Here is a 27,907-nt window from a genome sequence, read left to right as displayed (position 1 = left end):
TTATCTCTGCTGCTCTCCTGAGTTCGGGGGGCTGTCTAGGCTGCTGTAGGGCGAAAGGGAGGCGGCTCCTTGGCCTGAGATTTTTACTCCCTCCCGTTCCTTTCTCTCAACCTCCATCTCTTCTCCTCCTCCTCCTTCCCCCCCTTCTCCTGTCTTTCTTTCTTCTATGCCCTCCGTTCTGTAAACCTCCACTGATCCCTGCCCTTCCTCGCTGGACTCCTCAGATCCTGAGAGCACCTCCTCCTCCTCGCCATGGCAATCCGTTGACCCGGGTCCTCTCTCACCAGGACTAAGGCTGTCCCTATCATCCTCCCCGGCAGCAGGCTCCCTGGCCGGGCCATGGTGTTTGACGTGGTAGCGCTGGTTCTGGAAGAACTTGACGATGGTGTGCTTGGGAAGGTCCAGCTGGGCTGACAGGGTGTGGATGGCCTCCTGGTCTGGGTAGAGGCCCACGTCACCGATGAAGCTCTGCAGGATGCCCAGAGCCTCTAGGGAGATGCGCGTCCTGGAGCGAGCCTTCTTCAGGCATCCAGTACCACCACTACCACCGCCACCACTGCCACTGCCACTACCACCACCGCCGCCACCACCACCACCCCCAACTCCAGGACTCAAGCTGGCACCATGCTGAGGGCCATCCGGTGGGCACCGCAAGCTGTGCAACAGGATGGGTTGTGGGTCCTCGTGTATGGGGGATGGGTCCTTCAAAGGCGTCAGGGCCTGTCTATGGAGTGCCTGTTGAGGAAATCAACAGTCTATTAAAACAGGTTTAAAACACAATAGATTTCCTCCTCACTCGTCTATTTATTCATTTATTTGATAGGGATCATGCATGTTCACATAGTGTCACTTCAGCTGGGGTTACAAGACAAATCTGAAGCGCTGATATTCTGCATGCAGAGATTATCGCTATTGCTAGTTTCCAACTCCTGTCCCTAGTCAGCGTTTCTTAGAGAACAAATCAGAGTCATACACAATCGCCCAGGGATCACGGCCCTGCCCGGAGGAAACACCGAGGGTGGTCTGACAAGCCGTGGAAGTGGGACAGGCTAAACTAACCGCCAACCCATGCAGACCGGCAGCTCTGACAGTCATCCTGGCTGGCGTTCGTCCTCCTGGACAGTGATTTTTATTGTTTAGCTTGGATATATGTGTTAGTTTGGATATGTTTTTCTCGTAGTTCTTGTGGTTTTTGGCTATGTGTTTTTGTCTTTGTGTTGCACTGCTGTGGGCCGGGGAAAACGATATTTACATGAAATAAAATGATGAAGTGTTCCTGATCCCCGATTCCTGAAAATAAATATAAATATGTGGAGTACATCTCTAATTTTGCTTCAGCCATGATGCAACATTTGTGTTAAAAAACGTGTGTGGCCTTATGTAGCTCAAAACGTGTGTGGCCTTATGTAGCTCGACGGCTACAGCATGTCGGAGCTACAGGGGCTAAAATAACCTATGCTCTCAGAGAAACTGTGTGGCGCTTTGGAGAGAACAGTCCGCCACATCTGCATAAGACACAATATATGTGAATGAACCATATGGTGTGTTATTAACATAATAGGACGCATAAACCTTGAACTTGCCACAGCCACCATGATGACTGACGCAGACCCATTCCCTTCCCCTTTTTATGGCTCCCTTTGCAGAGCCATTTAGCAAAATGTAGTACAAGCGGATGTCTGATTGACCAGACCCCATCGCACACCATCGCACACCACCAGAAATCCCAAACTCATCGCACAAACAACCGTACTACTAGGGCTTATTAACAGGGCGTTGTGGCTAGCACGCCCAAATGCAGGAATTCAACACCGTAAATCTGTGGTCCATCAAAATTAAAGGCCCTAAATAAAGATAATGGTAACCCCCCCCCCCACTTGAATAATTACAGGGTATGTTTCGAATAATACTGAGGTTAGGCCAGACTGCGGAGTATTTCGGTCTGGGGGAGGGAGGGTGGGACAGGCCGGGTGGGTGGGGGGGGGGGGACGCTTTTAGCAGGAAATGTGTGGGCTACTCATTTACGACTTCTATTTTCAATGATTTATTGGACACAAACACGGCTGGGAGGAGGGGGCGGTTTGAGAAGCAGGTGGTGGGATGCAAGAGAAAGAATGGGATGTGAAATGTTGAAATATTTGCAGAAACGAACTTTTTTCTACCTTAATATATTCATACAACAAGGTGACCGGTCAAACAAATATCCTTACTGTACTATAAAGTGTAATAAGTTGAGAAGAGAAGAGAAGAGAAGAGAAGAGAAGAGAAGAGAAGAGATGAGATGAGATGAGATGAGATGAGATGAGATGAGATGAGATGAGATGAGATGAGATGAGATTAGAAGATAAGATGTGATGAGATAAGATATGCTAAGTTGGGATGAGATGAGATAACATGAGATGAGATAAGGTAAGCTAAGATGGGATGAGATGAGGCTATAAAATGAGATGAGATGAGATGAAATAAAATGAGATGAGATGAGATAATTTGAGTTAACTGCTTCATATGCATTAAACATTAAATTTTACTTGATTTTTTAAGCACTTTGATAATCCCCAAGGTAGGATATTCTCTTTTGGGGAGCCAAGTGGCTCAATACCAATGGAATAAGTAGAGTTAAATGCTGTTCACGTCTTGCTTTAAAGATACTGGACTATATGGAAGGTATTAGTAGTAGTAGATTAGGAATGGAAGTATTACCATCAAACCTGGGTCCTCCATGTTGGGGAAACAACCTCACAAACCACGACCCCCAACCCTCCACCCTAAACCGTACAATGCTTACGAGACGAGAGCTCTGTAACGCGGGAACACCGAGTTACAATATCACAAGAAGCCAGTTAAAAAGGGGCCGTTTTGATCCTATTTTTATTTCAGCGGTGGGACGGGGTCGACTATAGCCACCAGGCTGTGTTCTGAGTCGCCTCGCAAGGCGCAGGCTGAAGAGGGGATGATGGGGTGTGAATTATGCATCCGCCTGGGTCAGCCGCCGCTCCCGTAGGGCACACACACTCCCAGGTCCACCCACACACACACACACACAGAAAGAGTAAGGGAGACGGACAGACAGACACCAGACACAGACAGAATGGCGGATATGCACTCATGCAACAAAAAGGTGTTGTTTGACGTGAGCATGCATGTGTGTGTATGTGTGTGTGTGTGTGTGTGTGTGTGTGTGTGTGTGTGTGTGTGTGTGTGTGTGCTCGCGGGTACATACAAGACGCGTTTAGAGACCTCAGCGACACCCTGATTAACACGTAACCCTCATCAATCACCTTTCAGCTTGGCTAAACCTCCAACATACATCTGGGATTGCCCCTACTACTAGTGTTAGGGAAAGGGTGCGGAGGGCGGGAGTGTGGCCGTTTGTTTGTATCTCAGTAATCATAGCCCCAGGTGATTATATCCCACATGAATGCTGAACTCCACACAGGAATCAAATGTAAAACGGGGCGGGAGCCAACGGTGCCCGTCAAAACAGAGAAGTTGGACAGTGCGGCGTCTGCAGCCAGCCCCTCCGAGCCGAATCAGTTCTGCAAGGGCACGAAGTCAACATGTTGGCATTTCCAGCACCCAAGTTATGGTTGCGCAAGAAAAGCAAAACCCTCATGCCATCCAGTGCACGAACTTATGTGTCTGTTTGACAGGCTGTGCCCATGTGGTCATGTGTCAGATTGTGAAACTACGTGTTTGTGCATGCATATCTTTCTCAGTGCACATGTCTATGTGCATGTACATTTAACATGTTACATTTGTGTGCCACGGTTACATGCATGTCGTGGTGTGTGCTAGCGCTGGTGTGAGTATGCATGTGCATAGGCTCCCTTGTACAAAAAACTGATTTGTGTACATGTGACAGATGTTTGGGTTTTCAGGTGGGTGCCACATGTGATGTCACAGTGGGGATGAGTTCTTGTGGGTGTCAGGGTACACATAGTAACAGTGTGTGTGTGTGTGTGTGTGTGTGTGTTAACAGACCTGTGGTTCGGGCAGGTGCAGCACAGTGTGGAGCCTCTCGGTGTGGTGATGTCTGGACTCCTCCTCGTACACCAGGTCTCTGTCGGCCTGTGGCAAGGCCAGGAACCTCCGGATGGTGCACAGGTTCTCCCACAGGGTCCGGTTCTCAGGGCTGGGACTCTCCTTCCACCGCAGCAGCTCGCACAGCCAACCCTGGGAGTGGCAGAGAGAGAGAGAGAGGGAGAGAGGGAGAGAAAAGTCAGAGTTATTTTCCATTCATTTCCATGTCAATTTTTTTAAATGATAAGGAGCACACTCTTCTTCTTATTCACAAAAATGGCTTGAGAATATATAGATGCAAAACCCAGAACAGAAGAGAACAGGATAGAAAAGAGCAGAGCAGAATGAAGCAGGACACAATAGAATAAAATAGAATAGAATAGAGCAACGGATAAATCTAGGGGATATTTCTTGTAGACAAAACTGAGAAGATGAGAGGAACTGAAAAGAAAATGCAACACACTGTGTGTGTGTGTGTGTGTGTGTGTGTGTGTGTGTGTGCATCGATCCCCATGTACCAACCTTTGTGCACGCCGGACATGTGCATGAATGTGTTTGTGTGGGCACAGGAGAGAGAGAGAGAGAGAGAGAGAGAGAGAGAGAGAGAGAGAGAGAGAGAGAGAGAGAGAGAGAGAGAGAAAGAGAGAGAGAGAGAGAGAGAGTGAGCAAGAGAGAGAGAGCAGAGATGTGATTATCTCCACTAGACTGAGTCGGGCGTCGGGAGGCTTCGCCACCAGCTGCCGTTTGTCCACTGAGTCCTCTGCAACACTCAGTGGTAATAACCTGATCAGACTCAGCTCTGCTCGCCCTCTCTCTGTTGTTCGCCCTCTCTCCCTCTCTCTCTCTACCGTTTTCTGCCTCTTTTCTGGTTCTTTTCCTTCGCATGCCCGCTTTATCAGTATGGGGCATGCAGTAAATTTGTCTCTCTTGCGCCATCTCTAACTTTTTGTGTCTCCCTGTGTGTGTGTGTGTGTGTGTGTGTGTGTGTGTGTGTGTGTGTGTGTGTGTTGAATTACATGGCCCCATATATGTGCGTTTCCCTCTCTCTATTTTCTCTCTCACTCTCTTTCACACACACACACACACACACACACACACACACTATACTTGATGTTGAGCAAGAGTTGTTTGACCTGGCAACCTGTATCTGCTAATGATTTCGGTCTCAGTTAAATCCATCCATTCATCCATTATCCATCCATCCATCCATTATCCGAACTGCTTACCCTGCTCTCAGGGTCACGAGGATGCTGGAGCCTATCCCAGCAGTCATTGGGCGGCAAGCAGGGAGACACCCTGGACAGGCCACCAGGCCATCACACAGGGCCGACATATACACACACACACACACACACACACACACACACACACACACACACACACACACACACACACACACACACACACACACACACACACACACACACACATTCATACCTAGGGACAATTTAGTACGGCCGAGTCACCTGACCTACATGTCTTTGGACTGTGGGAGGAAAGCGGAGCACCCGAAGGAAACCCACGCAGGCATGCAAACTCAACACAGAGGACGACCTGCGACAACCCTCAAGGTTGGACTACCCCGGGGCTTGAACCCAGGACCTAACAGGTCGCCTCATCACAGCAAGAAGGTCCTCAGTTAAATCAAAAAGTGATATTCTCCTGTGACATACCTGCTCATGAGCACGCACGTTATGACGATGCCTTCACCTGTCTACAATCCCTGCTGCCATGATCACCGGAAAGTCTGGGCGTCAGTCACCACCAGCTCTCTGCAGACGCCCATAATTTTCACTCTAACTTTGTGCGGCTATTAGTGCTATGCAATGGGGCTCTTTTGCATGGCAATTTTGCGCCAGATTTATGCATATTACCTAATGTAAATACTTGTGCCGCGCAACCCTTGGTGAATTCGCCAGTGGGCGCTGTGCCAGGGCGATTGTTGATGGGGCTGCTTTATCTGTCAGGCCCTCCAGGATTCCGCCATTAACGCAAATTCAGCCAATCCCCGTGAATTCCGCGCGACCTTGCAATTTTGTCCAATCGCCGCAAATTTGACCAGCCATGGTAGTTTCTCGCGAGTTTCACCAATCAGAGCAGTCCCCCGCGCAACCCTTTGAGCCATGCGTCACCAAACCTACACTTTTCTACCGCTAAACCCACCCGGAGAATGGCTGCAACGCAGGATCCGACGAGACAGGTCGCCATGACGGAGGCTGCTACATCCACATCTCTGCAAGCGCGGTGAGTTAGATTCAATATGCATGACTAGTGGTGACACGTGCCTGCCTGTTTGCATGACAAACTGCGTGCGTGCGTGTGCGTGTGCGTGTGCGTGTGTTGTAACATGGGGCTGGTCTAGGTGGAGAGCTAGCAGCATGTGGCTAGTTAGCAAGCGCCAAGTGAGGTGGTTTTGGTAAGGTTACTTATAACACTCAGAACAGTGCGGTTTTATTCTCACTGGAACAAGCTGCGCCTTCGGGGAAAAAAATCGCAACTATTTTTGCAATTTTCACTCGCTCCCGCAATTTCACTGAAAAAAACAAACAAAAGGTTAAAAACATCGCAACATGCGGTGCAATTTTTTAAAGAAAAGCAGCCGCGAAATCAGGCATTTTAGGCCGCGACAAGCCCCCGAAGAAAAGCTCGCAAAATCCTGGAGGGACTGAGCCGTACTCTCTCCCTCATGCCTCCCGGCCGACCAATCGGGGTTCAGTGACGTCATTGGTCACCTGATCCAGCCGCCCTATCGTGTCAAACACGATCACTCAGTCAGCCAGTCAGGGACGTTCGCGTTTGTAGGGCCAAAAAGAAACACACACGCACACACACACTGTAGTATTTTGAAACCCTGCAAAATAAACCAAACCTGTCTGCTTTTGTTTCATCCTGAGTGTCTCTCTCTATATTATTCATTCATGCCTTCGGGCAGTCCTCTGAACCAGCAAACCTGCTCTTAATGTTACATCAAGACCTCACTACTGTTTTATTTTATATTCACAGTTCAAATCAGAGACATTGTCCTGTTTTTATTTTACCCCCCCCCCTCCTCAAAGAGGAACGTTTGAGATCTTTAAAACAACCAATCTATTGGCCACTAGTCAAATTCTCTTGCGGGACAAAACCTTCCTAATATTGACTTTCTTAGAAACTGTCAGCAGCTTCGTTTAAGGGCTTGTTGATAACGCAAGATCACGACCATCATCAGTCAGCCCTGCGAGCAACATGCCTACAAATCCACATGTGCGACGGACAGGCAGCTTGAGAACCGCTCAAAGCCTCGACGCCACACGGAAACGGTCTCTTCTCGCAGCGCCTTTAAACGTTTTAAAATCTCATTTCTTCCAGCAAGGAGCAAGTCCGCGAGTAGGATGGGGCGTTTCTCGCCTCCTTGGGAGATTATTCTTTAAAACTTGTTTTCGGAATTTTCCTTGAGAGAAAACATATTGGCCCAAAAGAAGTTAAAAAAAAACCCTACGCCATGATCCAGAAAAAATAATAAAAAAGCCTTAAAAAAAACAAAACAGAGATGGCAGTGGGACCAAACCAGGCAGCGTGTATTCAGCCGAGTCTCTGTTCGTTTGTTTTCGGAAAGTTTACAGATCGAGTCCGAGATGAGTGAATTGAGACGGACATGCGAGCGGACGCCCTTCGCACGGCGAGGGAGGGAGCTTGTCTCGACATGAGCGTCGATAGATTTAAACGGCCATTACTCTGGCGCTGATCTCAGCTAGCTGGGATAGAGTCTGGATGAGTCGACTCCCCCATGCGTCAGCCAACCGAATATAAACAAACCAGGAGGGTTTGTGGGTAGCTGGCTTTGATTAGGACACCCACCGAGTCCCTCGGGTCGCTCACCGCCCTCTTCTCTCTCTCTTTTTTTTTTTGGTCTCTTATTCGTTTGTTCTTTCTCTCGTCTCTTCTATTGTTTTCCGGTTCACTCGTCTTCTGGCCATCCCCGTTTGGAGCCATCAATTTCTCTTTGCGCCTTTTATTCCTCCCTGCCTTTCTTCGTCTGCTTCTTCTTCGTCTTCTTTTTCTTCTTCAGCTTTGTCAGCTTCTTCTTCAGCTTTTTTTTCTTCTTCAGCTTTTTTCTTCTTCTACTTTTTCTTCTCCAGCTTGTTCTTGTTCTCCTCTCGTATCAGGTCTGTTTCTCTGTTTGTATCTCTCTTCCTGACGTGCCGGATTGCATGGCCTCGAACGCCCGCATTGTTTATCTGCACATGGAGACGTGACGGTATGCCGCGCAGACAATCAAATACCACCACACACACACACACACACACACACACACACACACACACACACACACACACACACACACACACACACACAGCCTCCCAGTCCCTTCCTATTACACTATCATAACCTCCTTTAAACATCATCAGCTCAGCTACAAAACGTTGTTTCTTTGTGTAAGTGTGCAGAAGTGTGCATTATTACACGTGATTTTAAAAGCTCTTTTTTTTGGAGCATGCCATTGTGACAAAATGTCGAGGAGTTGTATATTACAGGGAAAAGCTATTTAGTCCTTTCACAATATGTGTCTTATCTGACCTGTTTTCTAGAACATCGAGCTTTGGATAAACACACACACACACACACACACACACACACACACACACCATAACAACATACAGATATGGGATGGATGCTGGTATTTTGGCGAATTAGAAAAAGGCATTATGGTATATTTTTACATGTAGGGGCACGTGTGTGTATCTGTCAATTCGTGGGACTAGAGTGACGAGCATTATAACAAGGACAAAAAGTTATTAGAAGATGAACTTGTTTGTGCCCAAAGGCAGGATAAGTGAGATTCCAAAATGTCAGTGTAACCATTATTATTATTATTGGAATGTCAAGACGACCATTAGAGCCAGTCGGTGTAACCCTTTATTAGAATGTCAAGATGGCCAGTGGCGTGTCAGAAGGGATGATTGAAGACATCCTTACATAGGTAGCGAGGCGCCTGCTCCACCAATATGTTCTGATCAACAGGGTTCCTGCAGGATGCTGATTAATGCAAGTAGGTTGTTCACTAGAGTTGTAATGGTATAAAACGGGGAACGCTTTTGTTGAACTTCAGTTGCTCTGCAGACCAACTCAGACTTTGTTGACGCGTCAGTAAAAGTTTTATTTGAAGGATCCTCGTCTCATTGACTGTTTTGTCATTTCTCTGTATCTTTGGCCACCGCAGTATGTTTACATTTTCTTACTGCCTCTTTTGCAAGAAGAAATAAACTGATGGTGACACTCTGCTAGCCGGACCACAATACTACTTACTGTCTGATACCTCAAGGGAAAAGAGAGGGAAGTGGTTGATGTGTTTTGCTGTGTGTGTGTTTCTGTGTGTGAAAGACCCCTGTAACAGCCGTTGGCTGTGTTTCCATCCAAATGCTGCACGAATTTCAAAAATTTCTTTTGAACATTTTTTGGCAAAAGAAAAGGCAAACTCACTGTGTGCTTCCATCGACTCGTGTGAAGACACGTCTTTCCTGCGAGCATGGCGCGACAAAGCTACATCATCAAAAGAGCGCAAATGGTTCACCTGCGACAAGAGCCAACAAGCACTAAGTCCCAGGGACAGAAATGGCTTGTGTCCAGTAGGTAGTTAACTGCTGACGGAGTCGGAAATGTTCCAGCTCCCTGGAAAATTCCCAGAATGCACTGTAAAAACCAGTTAGCATTTTTGCTGCCTATCTTCACCACCTGGAAGCTACGTTACTCCGCTTCGGCTACAGCTTTTCTCCTTGGAGGCGCGATGGAAGAGAGACCAAAAATTATGTACATATGTATAGTGTTCTTACAGGCGGCACAGTGGCGCAGTGGTTAGCGCAGTCACCTCACAGCAAGAAGGTCCTGGGTTTGAGCCCCAGGGTAGTCCAACCTTGGGGGTGGTCCCAGGTCATCCTGTGTGGAATTTGTACGTTCTCCCCGTGTCTGCGGAGGTTTCCTTCGGGCGCTCCAGTTTCCTCCCACAGTCCAAAGACATGTAGGTCAGCTGGATCGGCTGTACTAAATTGTCCCTAGGTATGAATGTGTATGTGTGTGTATGTCGGCCCTGTGTGATGGCCTGGTGGCCTGTCCAGGGTGTCTCCCCGCCTGCCGCCCAATGACTGCTGGGATAGGCTGCAGCATTCCCGTGACCCTGAGAGCAGGATAAGCGGTTCGGGTAATGGATGGATGGATGTATTGCTATGAGTACGTGCGTTCGACTGTTTGTTGGTTTATTTGCTTTTCAATACATTTCGCAACCATAGCTAACACAAGGCTTTAATTAGACTAGCTTGTGGCTTGTGTAGAATGTAGCTAGCTATAGCTAACATACAGCTAAAACAACCTTGGAGGGTTCTTAAAACGTACTTGTCATTGGAGGAGTTATCAGTGTAAGTTTCCGTCATATTCCAAGATGAATACAAGGAAATAAAAAGGGTAGAATTATAACAGCCGAAGCAACATCACCTCACCCCTTACTTAATTTGTTCAAATATTGAGTTTCCCGCACCCCTGAATCGCATCTTCTCTTTATTGACGTGCTAAATTTTCCCACCTCAACCGAACGCAAAAAAACGTGTTTTTTTTGGGCCATATCTACAATTTGTCTTTATTGAAATTTGGTGTTTCTATGCTAGTTAGTGTTTCTCATCCGCAACTTGAAAATTCACATAAAACATGTCGATGGAAAATGGCTAGTTATCGTGTGTAATACCATATCAAGTTAAAATTTTAATGACAGCCACGTACTTGTCTTGGTGGGATGCTCAACATAAAAGCACAAAGGAAATGAACACAATGTTTTTAGTTTAAAAAAAGTACACAACAACATCTCAGTCCATATCAGTGGACTTGAATGTTTAAATATCTAATTCAACAAGAAAGTAACTAATCAGGGAATGAGGTATATCTGGCCTGCTGAAACGTTCCCGAGCCTTGCTGCTCACTGATTGTAATCTGCTCAGGATAAAGTTGTTGGCTATGTGTAACGAGTCAAAAAGAAAACGCAGGGTTGTTGCTGATCTAATGGATGTGTCTGCAGGGACTGACCTGGCTTTTGTTGGCAGCCACTTTGGCGAACATTGCCTGCGAGACCTTGGCCCGCTTCATCTCCTGTTGGATCTCCTCGTAGATCCCTGAGGTGATGTTGACCAAGGACTCCAGCTTCAGCGGCACCTCGGCGCTGATCACGGAGGGCTTACTCTGTTTGGCGGAGGAAGAGAGAGGGAAATGTAGTGGCGGAATGCAAAGTAATGAAAATGGAGGGAGAAAGAGAGACAAGCAGGGGGGAGAGTACAGATGAGCAGAGATAAGGGAAGGTGGGGGGCGTTAAAAGAGGACAAGACATACCCTTGCAGCAAGAGCCCGTCTGTCTTTCTTTGTGTTTGTGTCGGTGTCATGTACTCTGAGCTGCTCTAAATTCTCCTTTTAGTGCCTATGTGTCCATGCCTTCATTGTTGAATGTTTGTGTGTGTGCGCGTGCGTGCATGTGTGTGTGTGTGTGTTTGTTTGATAAAACGGTGTAGATAGAGCCTCAAGTCTAGCATGGACTTGTATAAACCTGCTCAACTCTATATCTGATTAATCTGCATTAAAGGACCTAGCCATGTTTGAATGTGTACCTGTGTGTGTCTCTGTACCTGTGTGTGTCTCTGTGCGGTGGAGCTGGAGACGTGGTTGCTGGGGTGGCTAGGGTTGGGGTTGGCGGTCCTCTCTCTCTCCTCCTGGTAGATGCGGTCTCTTTCGCCCTCAGGCAGATTGAGGAAGTTCTGCATGGCCTTCAGGTTGACCAGCAGGGACTGCGAGGCCGAGCGGGGGTCCTCCTCCTTACGAAGGATCTCCGACAGCAGGCCCTGGGTTCGAAAGTGCAGTTTTTGCATGAGAGCACATACATTTTCAATCAATCAAAGGAAATTTAATAGCTCAAAGAAAAACAAAACCACCTCTTCTGTCAGTATGCTGACAGTAGAATATCTATTGGTCGCTGCATGTTCATTGTTTCCCATGCTTGTTGCTGGGTTGTGATATGAGAACCAGTTAAGCATGGGTGACTATTCCTATTGGGGAGTACCACTTTTGTTGTCCGATTTGGATGCACCTAAACTAGAGTTGCTACTGGACAGTTAAAACCGAATATGGATGTGCTCAGACTCGGATCGAGGTTGGGATTCTACGTGATCTGGATGTGATGCAGCCACAGCGAGCAAAGTGAAGGGGGTGGGGTGTCAACGTGGCTTTTGCTTTCTATAAGCGCAGTCATGGAGGGCAGCATAACAGGCAGGGTATGACACGCCTTAATATTCTTAAAACTAAAAGTTAATAGGTGGCGGGCCTCCCACAACAAGGCGTTTTCACCTCTCCTCCCCGACCATGGCTTGATCTTATGAAGTTCATTCATTCTTTGCAATATGTTCTCAAATGTTGCACCACATGACATGTGCAGTGCAGTGAGAATTTATACCACCACATGACTTTCCTCTTTTATGTATTTATTTCGGGGGGGGGGGGTTACATTGTTACCTGTGTGCGATTGAAGGCCACGCGGGCGAACACGGCCTGGGAGACGCTGGCCCTCTTCAGCTCATCCCTCACCAGCTGGTAGATGTCCGGGGACACCTCGGTGGCTGAGGGGTTGTGGCCGGGCTCCACCGCACTGCCGGGGGCCTTGCAGGCCCGCGAGATAGGCGGGTGGTTGAGGAACTGCTGGTTGACTCCCTGGGGGTGCTGCTGCTGCTGCTGGTGGGCGAGCAGGCGGCTGACGGCGAGTTGCTGGTTGATGAGGTGGGCCATGGCCAGCTGTTGACGCACCAGCTGTGGCGATAGCTGCGGGGAGAGGAGTGCGCCGTGGCCCAGCAGGGGCGGGAGGGAGGCCGGCGGGGTCACCGCTGGAGCCTGGGCGCGCGACGGCGGGCTGCTGTGATGCTGCTGGCTGTGTGGGAGGGGGAGGGGGTGCTGCTGGGTTGGAGTCTGTGGGTCTCCAAGGCCACCTTTAAGGGGGAGAGGCCCGGGTCCTCCAAGTGGACTGTAATGGGTTGGGGAGGGTAAGAGTGAGGGCGGCCGCTGGCCAAGGACACCCAGGTCTGCCAAATCTCTCTCCACTGCGCACATAAGCACACACACACACACACACACACACACACACACACACAAATGTTAAAACGGGCTGAACAATACAGGAAGTCCAGTGTTACAGCCAGCTGGAGGTATGCAGGTGTTTTAAAATGTACCTTTGATATCCAGTTTTTCTTGCCCTGTCCACAACTTCTCAAGGTATTCACCTGCACAGAGCATCAGAATATGTGACAACAGCACTATTACTCCTGTCATCCTACATCACCCAAACATTCGTCCATCAATCAGTGTAAATACATGAAGTCCTACTATGTTCCTAGCACTTTTTGCCCATATATGACGTAAATATACAGCACACCTAACTGTATAACTGTTGATGCTTAGATATGGTTAACACAAAGACGCTGTTTACACCTGGCATTAACATGTGTGTCGGGTGATCCGATCACAAATGGACAGCTCTTAAGTACAGGTGTTAATGCAATGCACCCAGTGCGTCCTCAGTGTGTCTTGAGATCCAATCGCTCAGGCCACATTCGGAGGCAGCCTGGGACACATTTGTTCACATGGCATTTGAAGTGTAAACGCATGTGTCCCAGGCCACAATGAAGGACCGCCTAGTCAGCTGACGTCCTCTGCCAAAGCCTCCTCTGGGTTTAGTTGAGGTTTTTTTTTGTTTTTGTTTGTTTACCTCGTCTGTAATTTCTGACACACATCAGACCCACAACCGAGGAAGAGCCCCCGCCCGCTTGCACGTTCAAGTTCAACTTCAGGTTCAAGTTCCTTTATCCACCGCAGTGCAGAGCCCGACCCTCTCAAACCCGCTGGAATAGTTAAAACAATCTGAGTCTGAACCAATGTGATCGGGTCGAGCCTGACAGGGTTCGGGTTGAGAATGACAAGCTTGGACATTTACATTTTTGAGCACAAAATAAAAGAAAGCAAACGGTCGGCGCCTGGTGCTCCTAATTCACCCAGTTAATTTTCCTCATCAGACTATTTGTCTCGATCTCGAATGACACGCACAATGGCATGGACACAGTGTCCATGCCATTGTAATAATGTGAAACTATTTACCCACAATAGACTATTCTTAAATACAATCCATCAAGTCAGGGGTCTGAAGGCTTTCAGACAGATCTTCATCATCAGAATAGCGTTTATTTACACAGCACTTTAAAAAAAAACCCCGTTGTGCTTCACAACAAAGTGGAATGGAAATAAAAAAGAAGTGCTGTTGGGATAAGGGATGATTTATTGTATTTCTTTAAGAGCCCTGCAGATTTTGCATGACACCACAATTTGACAGTAATAACTTACAGATGGGAGATACGTCACACTAATTGACGGCGCATTAAAATGAGGCTCGAGTGAGCAAGGATGTCTCATTTTGTCAGATGCCTGTTGCTTCGGCTTCTCCCTCACGTTTATTTGCGTGATTTTGACACGTGCCACGAGGAGGGTTCGAGATGAAGGCGGAGACGTGTTTTTAGGCGATTAAGACGGGCTTTATTTAATAATAACGTCTTTCATTCGTTCACTCGCGTGGGCCGGTGCACTGCTCTCCCGCGAGCCACGCCCCCTCCCTCCGCTTGCAGCCGAGGCTAAGCCACACCCACCACCACAGTGACATCATACGTGTTGATTTGCATATAGGGCGGGGAAGTGCGATCTGACTGCAAGGGTTGTTGCTAGATAGGATACAGCTACCGGCGGAAGTGACACAAATTCTCAAACTCTTGCCGAGTGGATTTCGTTGCTATGGCGATAGGTGAAGGCGTCTGTGGTAGTAGAAGGGTTAGGGTTAGGTTGGTAGCTGTAGCATGTAGCTTTTATATTTTTTGCAGTCATGGTGCATGTCCATAGAACGTCTTTTACTGTGGCAGTATGACAAATGGAAACACTCGCACTTTAAGCCCCGAAACGAATTCTTCGCATCGCTCCACTCCACCATCTTTTGTTGACATCCAGCCGGCGAGAATTTGCGTTACTTCCGTTGGTAGCTGAATCCTATCTAGCCACAACCATGAGTGGTGACTGGCTACGCATTCTAATGCCAGGTGTGAACTGATGTACGTAGAGCTGTCCACTTGTGATCGCATCGCCCATGACACATGTTAATGCCCAGTATAAACAGCGTCAGAGAGTTTGGCCGAACTCGCAACAATTTAAGCCAAGTCAACTTTATTTGTGTAGCCCAATATCACAAATTACTGTCTGGAGTAATCTCTGAGAAGAACTCACTATGTGGGCTGTGTATAAAAACAAGTTTCCTCTGCTCTCCACGTGACCTAGTCCTCGTTCAGCTCCTTGTTGTCCTACATTTTCAGATGTAGGGTTCAGTTTTCAGCTATCTGGAGAATCAGGTTGAGGGCAGATTATGGAGGGAAAGGTGGATTCACTTTGGACCCTGAGGTTGAGAACACCTGAGGTTGTGTGTGTGTGTGTGTGTGTGTGTGTGTGTGTGTGTGCGTGTGCGTGCATGTGCGTGTGCAAGCCTTTCGAGACGGCTGGAGGTAATAGGAGCTCCTGCTTTGGGGTTTATGGGGGGCTGGCTGCTTTCCATTAAGGGTTAAGAGCATTTAGTTTTGTCATCTGTATTAAGGGTGACATTAATGTGAACCATGTGTCACAGCTCATTCCCGCCCCGCGCTGTGCAGTGCATGCAGAGGTCCTACCGCTGAAATGCCAGGGTCATATTAGGCGACGTTAATATGGTCTTAAACAGGTTCAGCACACGTGCTCATTTACATGCACTTGTGCATGCATTTGACACAAAACGTGTACCGAATTTGACGTCGGGCCACATGCAGAGAGGTGCGAAAGATTTGCACACACAAACAAAAGTTTGGTCTGTGGCGACCGAGCCGTCTCCTCGGCTTGTGTTTCCTCAGCGAGAAGGGAAATCTGAAGGATAAAGCGGCAGGAGTCGGTCGTAGGTGGGGCGGTGGGGCACATGTATGACCTCCGGGGCAAGTTACCCGACCGCTCGGGTTCTGCAGAATTTATATGTGCACAGTTTTACTTCAAATGGCTCCGGTTTATACAACATGGCTCACATATTTGGTATATGTGAGCGACATAATGCAGTGAAATCTGTCCTGACCCTGAACCCTACAGATACTAGAACCTCAAAAAAAAAGATTTAATGGTATAAATGTGGTCCTGCATCAATCATTCAATGGAGATGTCATGCAAGCAGACCATTCCTTCCCGGTTAGGGTATACAGACAGCAACCACTTAAATTAATACAATTTAGTCCTTCCTGTCTGTCTCAGGATGCAGTATGCACCCAGTGCTTATGTCATCTCCAATATGGAAAAGACTGTATATTGATTATAGATACTGACATCAAACTGGCAAGTCCAAATGGTAGGGAAACCACAAACCGGATTTTGGATTTTGATTATTCCTGTTGTGGAGTCCGGTCAGTATTTGTTGACATGAACTTTCTGCTCAAACCAGAAACCAAAGAGCTAATCCCCCAGCTTTTGAGGTTTAAAAGTCACGAATATTGACTGTCGTGTCCAAGAGCATAAATTAAAAAAAAAATTTTTTTAAATTGGTTTTCCCCTAATTTGGACCTTAATACACCCCAAGCTATGTGGAGAGCCAGCAAACCAAATGTCAGAAAGACAGTTTCTGCCGGATTAGTCTGTGAATACAGTGAAGTAAGCGACCATCCTTTCCGTGAGTGCTGTTATTAAAGCTGTCCTTTCAAATGCTGCCCCCGCCCGAATGTGCCTTTCCGTAAGTAACACACCCGTACCCCGCTACAGCTCTCTGTTGCTGTCCACTCTCGCAGTTTTTTTGGGGGGGGAATTTTCCCCCCTTTTCTCCCCAGTTGAACCCGACCAGTTACCCCTCCGCCAATCCGGGGAGGGCTGCAGACTACCACATGCCTCCTTCGATACATGTGGAGTCACCAGCCGCTTCTCTTCACCTGACAGTGAGGAGTTTCGCCAGGGGGACGTAACGCGTGGGAGGATCATGCTATCCCCCCCCACACAGGCACCCCGACTGACCAGAGGAGGCGCTAGTGCAGCGACCAGGGCACATACCTACATCTGGCTTCCCACCCACAGACACGGCAAATTGTGTCTGTAGGGGCGCCCGACCAAGCCGGAGGTAACACGGGGATTCGAACCGGCGAGCCCCGTGTTGGTAGGTAACGGAATAGACCGCCACACCTCCCGGGGCCCCCTGGTCTCGCACTTTGACTAAGTGTTGGAAGTGCCGACCACCACGCGCTGACCCCCCCGTGTGAAACGGCTCCCCGTTTACGTCCCAAACCCAGATGTTCTCCTCACTTAACCGCCGCCCATGACACACCCAGGCGGTGATTTCTCTCCCAATGACATATTTGGCGCCAAGTGTCACGGGGGTGGCGACGGCGGGGCCTCACCTTTGATGCGTTTGTGTCTCTTGTACCAGCGGCCGAATTCCTGACATTTGGACGTGGACACATTGGCGTAGTAGGAGCTGTTGACGATGGCCGAGATCATGCCCTGTAGAGAGGAAGACAGACGGATGCAGGGGAGAGAAAGAGAGAGCGAGGTGGTGAACGTGAGCCAAAATAACATGTTCAGTATGGCGGCGATGACTGACAGCTCGGCGCCCTTCACGAGCTGTATGATTAACGTATCGTAAAACAACTCGGTAGTGTGTTGTCAGTTTTCCCACACTGAAGCATTAGGGTACATGCAACGCATCGAGGAGAGGGAAAGACTCAGAGAGAGAAAGAGAGAGAGACTATAACTTGCAAAATAAAGGGTCTGCAGACAGAGACGGAGATGGCGAAACATCACTACAGAAACATATATCCAAAGTTTGCAAGCTGCAGAGTTGCCGAGTCACTCGAGAGGCACTCGTGAAAGCGAGACATGGGAAGACTTGAGGATGAAGCGCACATTAGTCACACAACACCACCCACATACTTCCCTTAATCACTAATTACATCACGGCTAAAATCGGTGCATAAATCTGAAGCCTAAATGACACACTATCAAGCAGTCACTATAGGGTGTGTGTGTGAGTACGATAATTGCGGTTGTGTGTGCGTGAGTGTGTGTCTGTGTGAGAAGTAAAGCGAGACGGACCGATAGCGATGACACAGTGCACTAACCGGTAGAAGACTCTGTGAAGCACATATGGACCGGGACATATTGAGACACACCCGGCAATCAGTCGTACATAAAATATAAATCACCGAGCTGCGCAGAACAAGACTCGCGGGTCCAAACAACGCCATTGCCATAGCAATTGCTGCTGTTATATACGTCGTGACGAGTGCTCCCGGTTGCTGCTATCTTATCACCGACGGTGCATTTTTATGTTGCAGATATTCTTATTGCGCCACTAACGTGATAGTATAGCGCCCCCGTTCTAATCATCTAGTGTTACGCAAGCACGGGCGAGCACACCGGAATAAGGACCTTCTAAATCTGAAACGTACAACTGGATGAACTGAGCAGCAAAGAAATAAGGATGGGGGGGGGGGGGGGCAGAAAAGAAGCAGAAGTGGTGTTATGTGTCTACATTAAGCATGCATGCAGGACTCGTGTAGTTGGTGGACTGGACTGTTGTGTCTGTGAAGACACTAGGAAAGCTTAACACACGGTCATGGTTTGGGCTGGGGTAAGGTGAAGCCTTGCATGGGTGGCTGATGGGTGGATGAAGAGTGAATGGTACCTGAGACAGGGGGCACTCTTTGGCCAGGACACTCTGGTTCATCTCTCTGAGCAGCTCTTTGAGGGCGTTCCTCACCGTGGCGTGGTTCCACTGTTCCGACGGCAGGTCCTCCAACCTGGCGAAGCTGTGTGTGTGTGTGTGTGTGTGTGTTAGACAAAGGCCCATAATGAAATTTGTTTGCACAAAACAGGACAAAAAGCACCCACCCAACTTCTTCACAACCCTAAAGTTTGGGGGGAGGGATCCCCCCCCTTTTTTTTCTCCCTAGTTGTATCCCGCCAATTACCCCTCTCTTCTGAGTTTCACCAGGGGGACGTAGCACATGGGAGGATCACGCTATTCCCCCCAGTCCCCCCCTCCCCCCTCAAACAGGCACCCTACCGACCAGAGGTGGTGCTAGTGCAGCGACCAGGACACATAACCACATCCGGCTTCCCACCTGCAGACACGGCCAATTGTGTCTGCTGTAAAGACGCCCAACCAAGCTGGAGGTAACACGGGGATTCGAACCGGCAATTCCCCGTATTGGTAGGCAACGGAATAGACCGCCCACGCTACCCGGACGCCCCCTCAAAACTATTTGTATAATCCAGTTAAACTTCATGTGTTGTCCCTCCACTGTTGACATACACCACAGCGCTAAGTGACGACATCACTTCCTGATTTGCAGCTGTTGCCATAAAGGATGTGACAGCGAGGCAATCTAGCCAATGATAACACACACATGATAACAAAGGGTATTGGATGGCGATTGTAAACCATTGCTGTGGTGACCACATTGCATAGATACACACACAGACACAGACACAGACACACACACACACACACATGACAGACGGAAGCAGTCTGACCTGTGCAGCAGGATGCGTAAGGTGACCATGTGGTAGACGTCTAGCAGCATGTCGGCCACCGTGGCCTCAGGGGCATCGGTCAGGTAGTGGATGGGCATTGGCTTCCAGCGTCCCACTTTAATGATCCCTGAAGACACACATGCACAGGGTTGAAGGAATTTATGCCAACATGCCCCCCCCCCCACACACACACACACACTCATCCTCAACAACCACACACATACTACATGCACCCGTATCGCCTAATAAATACAGATGATCATTAGACAAATTAGGTCATGTGCTAGGAATTGATTTGGCTTCATTTCTGCACAGAGTCATGTCATTGTATGTGTGTGTGTGTGTGTGTGTGTGTGTGCGCGTGCGCACTGGTCAGTGTTTGTGCCATGGCTGTGTGACACCGCTCATGTTTATGTCAACATCTTCGTGTGAAGCTGCTCCAGCCAGACATTGTGTGCGTCACCGCAAGACTTAATAGGGTTGTAAAAAGTCATCAGCAGAACAATGAGCCAGTGATAAAGCTTTATCTGCTAATGGCGTTATCAGGGGAGGGGCCCGGGCACTCCAAACGCTGACCTTATTAAGTAGAAACACCGAGGAATCAAGTGGAGTTGTTAATAACGAGGGGAGATAACGGCGCTGATGAGCAATGCGGGTCAAGGCTGGGCGTTGAAGGGGGAATAATATCGTCCTGATTAATGATTGGTCCGATAATTGAACTTGCATTGGAGACGTACGGCGACTGAGAAGGCGGGGACCTTTTGTCTGGCGAGACGATAACGCAGGAGGAGCAGCTCTTTGGACTAGCCGAGCAGTCTGCTCTCCCTCTTCTCCTTATACAGGATGTGACTGTGGTCGTGGTAGAGTCACTAAGGGTTGCCAGGACGTCTCATTTGCCTTTATGTAAAGGTGGGCCACGCTCGAAAAACAACACGAGGCCGAGTACCTGAAACGATGGCCATTTGCTTGATGAAGCTTGCTCCATGTGCACGCACTAAATAGTGAAGGCTGATGCATCAAATGAAATCCCATACTACGAGAGCACAGGAGTGAGAGAGCGTGTGCGTGTGCGTGTATTAGAAGCATTACGGCTGTGGCGGCGTGTCACGGCGGTTACGTCCTTGCACAGTGCTTGCTGGTGCATGCAGTGACTGCTTGGATAGGCTGACTGAACAGGAAAAGGGCCCTTTGCTCTGTAAATATGAGTCACACCAAAGTAATTGGAGTTTTAATAAGACCGTCGGATACTTCCTGGATGTTCACTTTTTATGAGTGGTGAAACTCCAATTTAACAGACACGGCGAAGGTCTGATCGACAAGCCTGTTCCCAGCTGCATGCCGATGGAGTTGGAAGGCTTGAATAGAGCTCGCACATTATATCCAGAAAAGGGAAAAAGGAAGTGCGGCACATAATTCCCGTGTCAGGAATTGCATGCACGGTTGCAGCCCGTTGTCTCGTGCGCCTCTCAGCCGCCAGACGGCCATTAGCGTGGCCAGGTGTTTTGACGCTTTCCTTTGCTGGCGTCCGCAGCTCCTCCACTGTGATAATCTCTACTCCCTTCTCCGCACTACTTGATGCCTCCCCCCCCCCCGCCCGTGGCGCATCATCGTGGGCCGCGTACACCGGCGCATTCCCCTGGCCCCGCCGAAGACCGCGGCTGGAACTTCAAATCTAAACAGGCCTAATCGCATTAGAATCTGCTAAATGAAACACAGGCCCCGGCCGGCCCCGGCCTGCCAGCACCAAGCGTGTGTTATCGTATGTTTATGTGTGTGCATGCGTGTGTGTGTGTCTGTCTGTGCCTCCATTGCACGAGAATGGTGGTGATGGGGGCTAAAGAACAAAGACTTCCTCTCCTCCGGCTTTGGTCGTTGATTAATCGGAGGAGAAACGTAAAATCGGCACGACGGCATTAAAAGACTGAAGCCATAGATGAACGCAGCGTTTTGATGGCGATGAACTGGGGGGGGGGGGGGGGTCCACCGGGTCACCGTCCCCCTGTTGGAAAGCAACACAATATATATATATATTTTTGCAATAACAGCTGCCAGTTATTATGCGTCCTGCAGATTCCTGTACTTTAAAAATAAATGATATTTAGCAACACTGACTCTCTTAACAGTCCCATGCGGACACGGATGTTTTACTTCACAGCACTGCACTAGAAAGTGTGCACAAAACTAGCTTAAAGCACATACGCGTTATGTGGAGGGAAATGTACACGACTAGTTGACCACAAAAAAAAAGGATTCGAGTCTAAAAGGACGAGTAAAGTCGACGTATACCCTCGTCTCGACTTCACCTTTTTTTTTTGTTGTGTGCAAGTGCGACAAAAATGATGCAAAAAGTGTGCGTGCTTATTTATAGTGCGGAAGGGGGGTGGGGCGGGGGGTGGGGTAGCGCAACAAATGCAGAGCAGTAGACTTGGACGAGTCTGTTTTCATTACACGGAACTATTCCAGGACAACGTTACGGTCTTGTGACACGGTGAACTACGCCGCTGGAAGGAGTCGGTCTGCAGACGGGGCACGCTGCAGCCGCGCCGGACTCGCGCGCACACACACACACAGTGAGCCGTGTCAGTGATGCGCGTCTGTAGGACGCGGCTCGTCCGTTATCAACGGGCCCCATTGTGCGGGCCTTAAAACACGCTGCACGTCGCCGGCCTGCAGTGCGGACGGACGCGTGGTGTAACGGGTGCTCGGGCTTGCGGTTGGCGCCGAACCCTTATTCTTCCATGAGCATGAAGCTAAAAAAAAAGAAACACCAGGATGAATCAATGTTTTTCCAATCCTGCAGTGTCAAATGTTGTTGTTGCGACCACAGTTTCTTGCTTTTTTGCTGAAGGAGGCAGAAATGTGTGTGTCATGGGGTAATAAGCTGTCCACCGACGTTTTACGGAATAACTGCAGACATCTGTTGCTCCGTACCAGTCCTGTTAACCTTCTTTGAGCCCTCTCACTAATGTGCCATTTGAAACCGCTGGCCTGCCATTTGGCTGAATGCTTTTTTTTGGGGGGGGGGGGGTGGTGGCTCGTTCCAGATAAACACGACACACCGTTGAATTTTGGGGGGGAAATTGTGGCGTTGCAGTTTTGACAGATATCAGAGCCCAGCGGTTGACATCTAGAACCGTACCCTCTTTGAAAAACCCTCAGCTCCTCTCTTCCTCAACATACAATCCACATCTCAGCCGGCTCAGGCCCAAATAAAGGCCCTCCCTGGACCTCAACTCGTGCGACTCGTCCATATTTGTCCAATATACCGAGACCCGTGGTGACACGTGACAACTGAAACCCGAGGTTGAACCCGCGTTTTAGCCGTTGATGCCGTCGTAGGTGTCGGTAAAGGTCTACAAACGAGCTCAGTCTCTTGTTAGTCACCACAACTTCGCTTCCTTCTTCCCCCGACTCGGCCCGCTGCACTGCCCGTAGTAAAGGTCTACAGACGAGGTCAATCTCTTGTAAGCCACCACAGCTTCGCTTCCTTCTTCCCCTGACTCGGCCCGCTGCACTGCCCGCCATGTTCTTCCACAGTTGGCGTGTTGTGGCGGAGTTGTGTAACACCCTGCGCCCTTTCTTAGGGAAGTCCCACCAGACAGCAGCCACTGAAACAGGCAACCACAAACATGTTCTTGATTTGTGTGCTCGCAGATTAGCTACTGTGTTAGCTACGCCTGCAATACAACGTGTCAAAAATGACCACCGTGGGGGGCGTCCGGGTAGCGTAGTGGTCTATTCTGTTGCCTACCAACACGGGGCTCGCCGGTTCAAATCCCTGTGTTACCTCCGGCTTGGTTGGGCGTCCGTACAGACATAATTGGCCGTGAATGCGGGTGGGAAGCCGGATGTGGGTATGTGTCCTGGTCGCTGCACCTAGCGCCTCCTCTGGTCGGTTGGGGCGCCTGTTCAGGGGGGAGGGAGAACTGGGGGGAATAGTGTGATCCTCCCATGCGCTATGTCCCCCTGGTGAAACTCCTCACTGTCAGGTGAAAAGAAGCAGCTGGTGACGGCTCGGAGGGGTGGGGTAATTGGACGGGTGCAATTGGGGAGAAAAAGGGGAACCCCCCCCAAAAAAGACCACCGTTTGCAAGTAAATCTTTAGAAAAGGGGTGGTATTCCGTCTCCCATAGCTTTCAAGTGCACTAAAATGAACTTTAACAGGTGACGGTTTGAGACCCCCTTCAAGAGAAGACCCCAGGTACCCCTCGTGTTTTGTACCCTCGGTTTGTTTCCATGAACAACCACACATTTGAGGACAACTCGACGGGTATCGTTTGATTTCTGAGAGGTAGTTAGCTTGTTTAGCATTTAGCATCCCAGTCACGGACTCTTACTGGAGGCTCGTACCGACGGGGGTTTGACCCCCCAGGTCAACGAAACACATCCAAACTTTTACTTCCTCTGTCAGTGTTTGATAGTTTTGGGGTGGGGGGTGGGGTTTGCTTCATCCGGCGGTATCGACGCTCAGACGTGGCGGCCTGGCGCCTCCAGCCTGCAGAATTCATTCATTCATCGATCCCTTCAGTCCCCTATACGTGTATTCTTACACATCTACATGAAATCAGGGCAAACAAGAGTCGGGGTGGTTTTAATTTTGTGATGCTTAAAATACACTTTCAGTCTGTTTCACAGCAAATGCGGGTTTGCTGTGAAACAGATATATTTTGAGAGATATATTTTATTGCCAGCTGTGTTTAAATATATACCTGCAACAACAACAAAAAATATGCATAGCACATGAAGAACCCCAGTTAGGTTTATGTAAGTTCCTCAGACTCACCAGTTCGCCCCGGCCCGTGTTAAATGAAGGGTGCAGGTTCGAAGAGAGCAATCAGCCGGGCTTTTCAACTTAATTAAAGAAACCCCACGGTGCCGAGCAAGGACTTTAAAAATACTCGCCTGGCCAAAGTTATGCAATACGAAGTTCAATCGGGGGAGAAAATAGAAGAGATTCTGTATAATTTTGGTCGCGGCCACACCGAGGGGAAAGAGGAAAAAAAAAACGCATGACTCCAGTCAGAAATTATTCATTTGGAAAGAAAGGCTTATTTTGCAGGACAAAACATCTCGGCTCGGCAGAAGCAGGAGGGGGTCTCAGGGCGTTGGTCAGCTTGGTTTGGGCGCCCTGTGTTTACGGGGCAGAGCAGGAATGTGTGACTGCCTTCCTCCGTGTGTGTCTGTGTGTGTGTGTGTGTGTGTGTGTGTGTGTGTGTGTGTATGAGGGCTCCTGTTTAAGGGTCAAATAGATGCCATCTACTTTTTGCGGTCTCTTATTCTGTCTGTTCATGTCTCTCTCCTTTCTCTCTTTCTATTGCTCCTTTCTATCACTCTCTCTCCTTTCTGTCACTCTATCTCTCTCTCCTTCCCCTCTTTCTATCGCTCTCTCTCCTTTCTCGCTCTCTCTCTCTCCTTTTTCTTTCTATTGCTCCCTCTCCTTTCTCACCTTTCTATCTCTCTCCCTCTCCTTTCTATCTCTCTACCTCTCCTCTCTCTATAGCTCTCTCTTTTCTCTCTCTCCTTTCTATCACTCTCTCGCTCTCTCTCCTTTCTCTCTTTTTATCACTCCTTTCTCTTTCTATCGCTTTCTCTCTTTTTCTCTTTCTATCTCTCCCCCCTCTCCTTTCTCTTTCTATCGCTCCCTCTCCTTTCTCTTTCTATCTCGCTCCCTCTCCTTTCGCTCTATCGCTCTCTCTCCTTTCTATCTCTCCTTTCTCTCTACCACTCTTTCTCCTTTCTCTCTCCTTTCTATCTCTCTCTCCTTTCTCTCTATCACTCTCTCCTGTCTCTTTCTATCACTCTTTCTCCTTTCTCTCTCCTTTCTCTCTATCGCTCTCTCCTGTCTCTCTCTCTCTATCTCGCTCCCTCTCCTTTCTCTCTATCACTCTCTGTCCTTTCCATCTCTCTCTCTCTCTCTGGTGTTCTGTGTGTCAGTGTGGGGGCTTATTTGTCTTTTTTAAGGCCATCATGATTCACCACTGGCCAGGAAGCAGTTTTGGAGGACTTATTAGAAGCAGACTCGGGTCAAGCGGTTTTATTTTTTCTAATATTTTTCATCGTTTATATTTTTCTGGTGTCCACCACACAGGATGGGCGCACCACGTAAGGTCAATTCAGGTAACCGTCAGATAAATCAACGACAGCCTAAAGATTAGTCAGCCTATTCAACAGTTTAACTTCAACATTTGGGATTTAACATGACATTTAACAGTTGGGCTTTCAAACACTGTCGTCTGATTGTCTAACCTTCCTGACACTCACTGTGTTGTGCGCTATGTGATGAACTCAGCAAAAAAAAAGAAAGAAAGAAAGACGAAAACGTCTACCAAAGGCTCTTCATTCATGGTGTTCATTTAAACGCTGCAACTCTTGTTGTGCAATTTAATCCTCTGGGTGACTTCGAGCATTTGGGTTCGTTTAGATGTGCGGGTTTTAAATATGCACACCGTTTTATTTTTAGTTTCATGACTTTATCGAGAAGTAAACTGATCCGTGTCGCACGTTAGCTCTGGTCTGAGAGGTGTTTCCCCTTGTACCGCCTGCACGTGTCCTCTGTCGCCGCCGCCACTCAGTCACAGAAAAAACCCCACTCACTTCACACATGAGCCTGTTTGCATGGATGTGCATGCACACACACACACCCATGCATGAACACACACACATATCACACATCCATGCATGCATGCACACACCTATGCATGCATGCATGCATGCACACACACCCCAGACATGAACGAGTCTCACCTCGAGCCTGCACTGCTGAACTGTGGGAGTAGCCCAGTTCCACCAGTGCCGTCTCCACCAGCTGTGTGAAGAGGATGTCCTTACGAACCAGTACAAACTCAGCATGCCTGTCGCCACGCCCCTCTCTGTCAAACGCCACCCCCGTATCCGCGTGCTCGACCACACAGTATACTGGGATCATCAGACCTTGGAGAGACAGACAGACACCAAGAGACGTTTAACTGCGGCGAGAGAGAGAGAGAGAGAGAGAGAGAGAGAGAGAGAGAGAGAGAGAGAGAGAGAGAGAGAGAGAGAGAGAGAGACTCACTTTCTAATCATGGTTAAAAAAAAAAACAAATAACCTTGTCTAAACAGCCGTTCACGCATATCTTATCTTGTTTTGGACCCCGTGCGATACGATCAGCAGAGAGAGTAACTCCTCTGCGCTGGTGGGAGCCAGTCGGCCTGTCACGCACCGAGAGCCCTTCCAAGCCTGGAATCATTCAGCGCACTGTGCGCTCCCAGAGGGGGCCGGTAATTTACAAGCTATCAATCACCCCGCTGACGAGACAATGACAGCTCTCCCCGAGCCAAAACCTCAGCTCTTAGCATCATGCACGCTAACGGTCAGCAGCCCAACCCAGCGACCCCGCCACCGCATGGCAGGGCGGAACAGGACCGTCCAGGAGTCCGGCGTGTGGGCGTTTGCGTGTGTGCACATTTTTATTGTGCATTAACGCCGTGATTGTGTGTTCAACTATGCGAGAGAAGGGTGGGAGTACGTTTGAATGTGTGGGTGGGTGGGTTTCCTACCTAATGTATTCAGAGTAACCACGTCAATCTGCAGTATCAGCACTGCCTGTGTGTGTGTGTGTGGTCCTCAACCCCCAACCCCCTTCCTCTTCCCACCGCCATGCTGTGGTTTTTAAGAGTCGCGCTGATTTTCCTCAGTTCAAAGTCAGACCCCTCATTAACACTAGGAAACCATCTCAATAAGCTTCGGCTGGGCTCGGGGGGGGGGGGGGGGGGCTGGTGCGCCCTCTATCTTGCACTTTAAACGTTTCAAAATCAGATCTAAGGCTGCTTGTGATATTTTAGGCGATGTTTTAGCGTCCAACAGACCAACTGGGACCTGATGGGTGACAACGTCCTCGTCTTAAGTGCTATTCTGATGTGTATGTATGTATGATTATGTGCGTCTCTATATTCCTTTGGTACGTGTGCGTCATATGAATTGACTCTGTGGCCATTCGCCCACCTCCCAGTGGTCGGAGTGGAGTGCCGTTGAGCCGGGCACGCAACCCCGCGGGGCTTCCGTTGACCTCCACACGGCTCATCTTGCCTGGCGGAGGCTCACTGGGGTCTGGGGTCTCCCTCCTCTCCCCCCTGTCGTCCGGGCTGGTGCTGTCCCGAAGGCTGGGGCTCTCCGCTCCTCCTCCTCCTCCTTCTCCACCACCTCTTCTCTCCTCCATCCCCCTCCAAACTCCCGGGGGCACACCCAGCACAGTGTATGGACCTGGAGGACCACATGGGAGAACATGAGGGGAGGCTT

General features: G+C 49.0%; 1 protein-coding gene across 1 annotated transcript; it reads right to left on the bottom strand.

Annotated features, from left to right (window-relative positions):
* Window positions 1–27,707, bottom strand: LOC130131546 (DNA-binding protein SATB2-like). The gene is made up of 11 exons (XM_056301277.1): window positions 27,614–27,707; window positions 26,377–26,562; window positions 19,633–19,759; window positions 18,782–18,905; window positions 17,496–17,598; window positions 13,245–13,295; window positions 12,538–13,115; window positions 11,658–11,870; window positions 11,068–11,220; window positions 3,982–4,173; window positions 1–735 (listed from the first exon to the last, which is right to left on the bottom strand). Exons 1-11 carry the CDS (start codon window positions 27,690–27,692, stop codon window positions 1–3), a joined length of 2,541 nt encoding a protein of 846 aa, XP_056157252.1. The 5' UTR covers window positions 27,693–27,707.
* Window positions 27,708–27,907: the final 200 nt, after the last annotated feature.

Source organism: Lampris incognitus, chromosome 21, assembly GCF_029633865.1.
Source record: "Lampris incognitus isolate fLamInc1 chromosome 21, fLamInc1.hap2, whole genome shotgun sequence".
Lineage (NCBI taxonomy): Eukaryota > Metazoa > Chordata > Actinopteri > Lampriformes > Lampridae > Lampris > Lampris incognitus.
Note: the sequence above shows the minus strand (reverse complement) of the source record. Positions and strands in the feature narration are given on the sequence as shown.

Bases quoted from the DNA above. Each gene is read 5' to 3' on its own strand.
- LOC130131546 (XM_056301277.1), bottom strand. From the start codon at position 27,692: ATGAGCCGTGTGGAGGTCAACGGAAGCCCCGCGGGGTTGCGTGCCCGG. The intron at 18,906-19,632 runs GTCAGACTGCTT...ACACACACACAG, and splicing joins TTACGCATCCTGCTGCACAG to CTTCGCCAGGTTGGAGGACC. The intron at 736-3,981 runs GTCTGTTAACAC...TTTCCTCAACAG, and splicing joins TGCACCTGCCCGAACCACAG to GCACTCCATAGACAGGCCCT.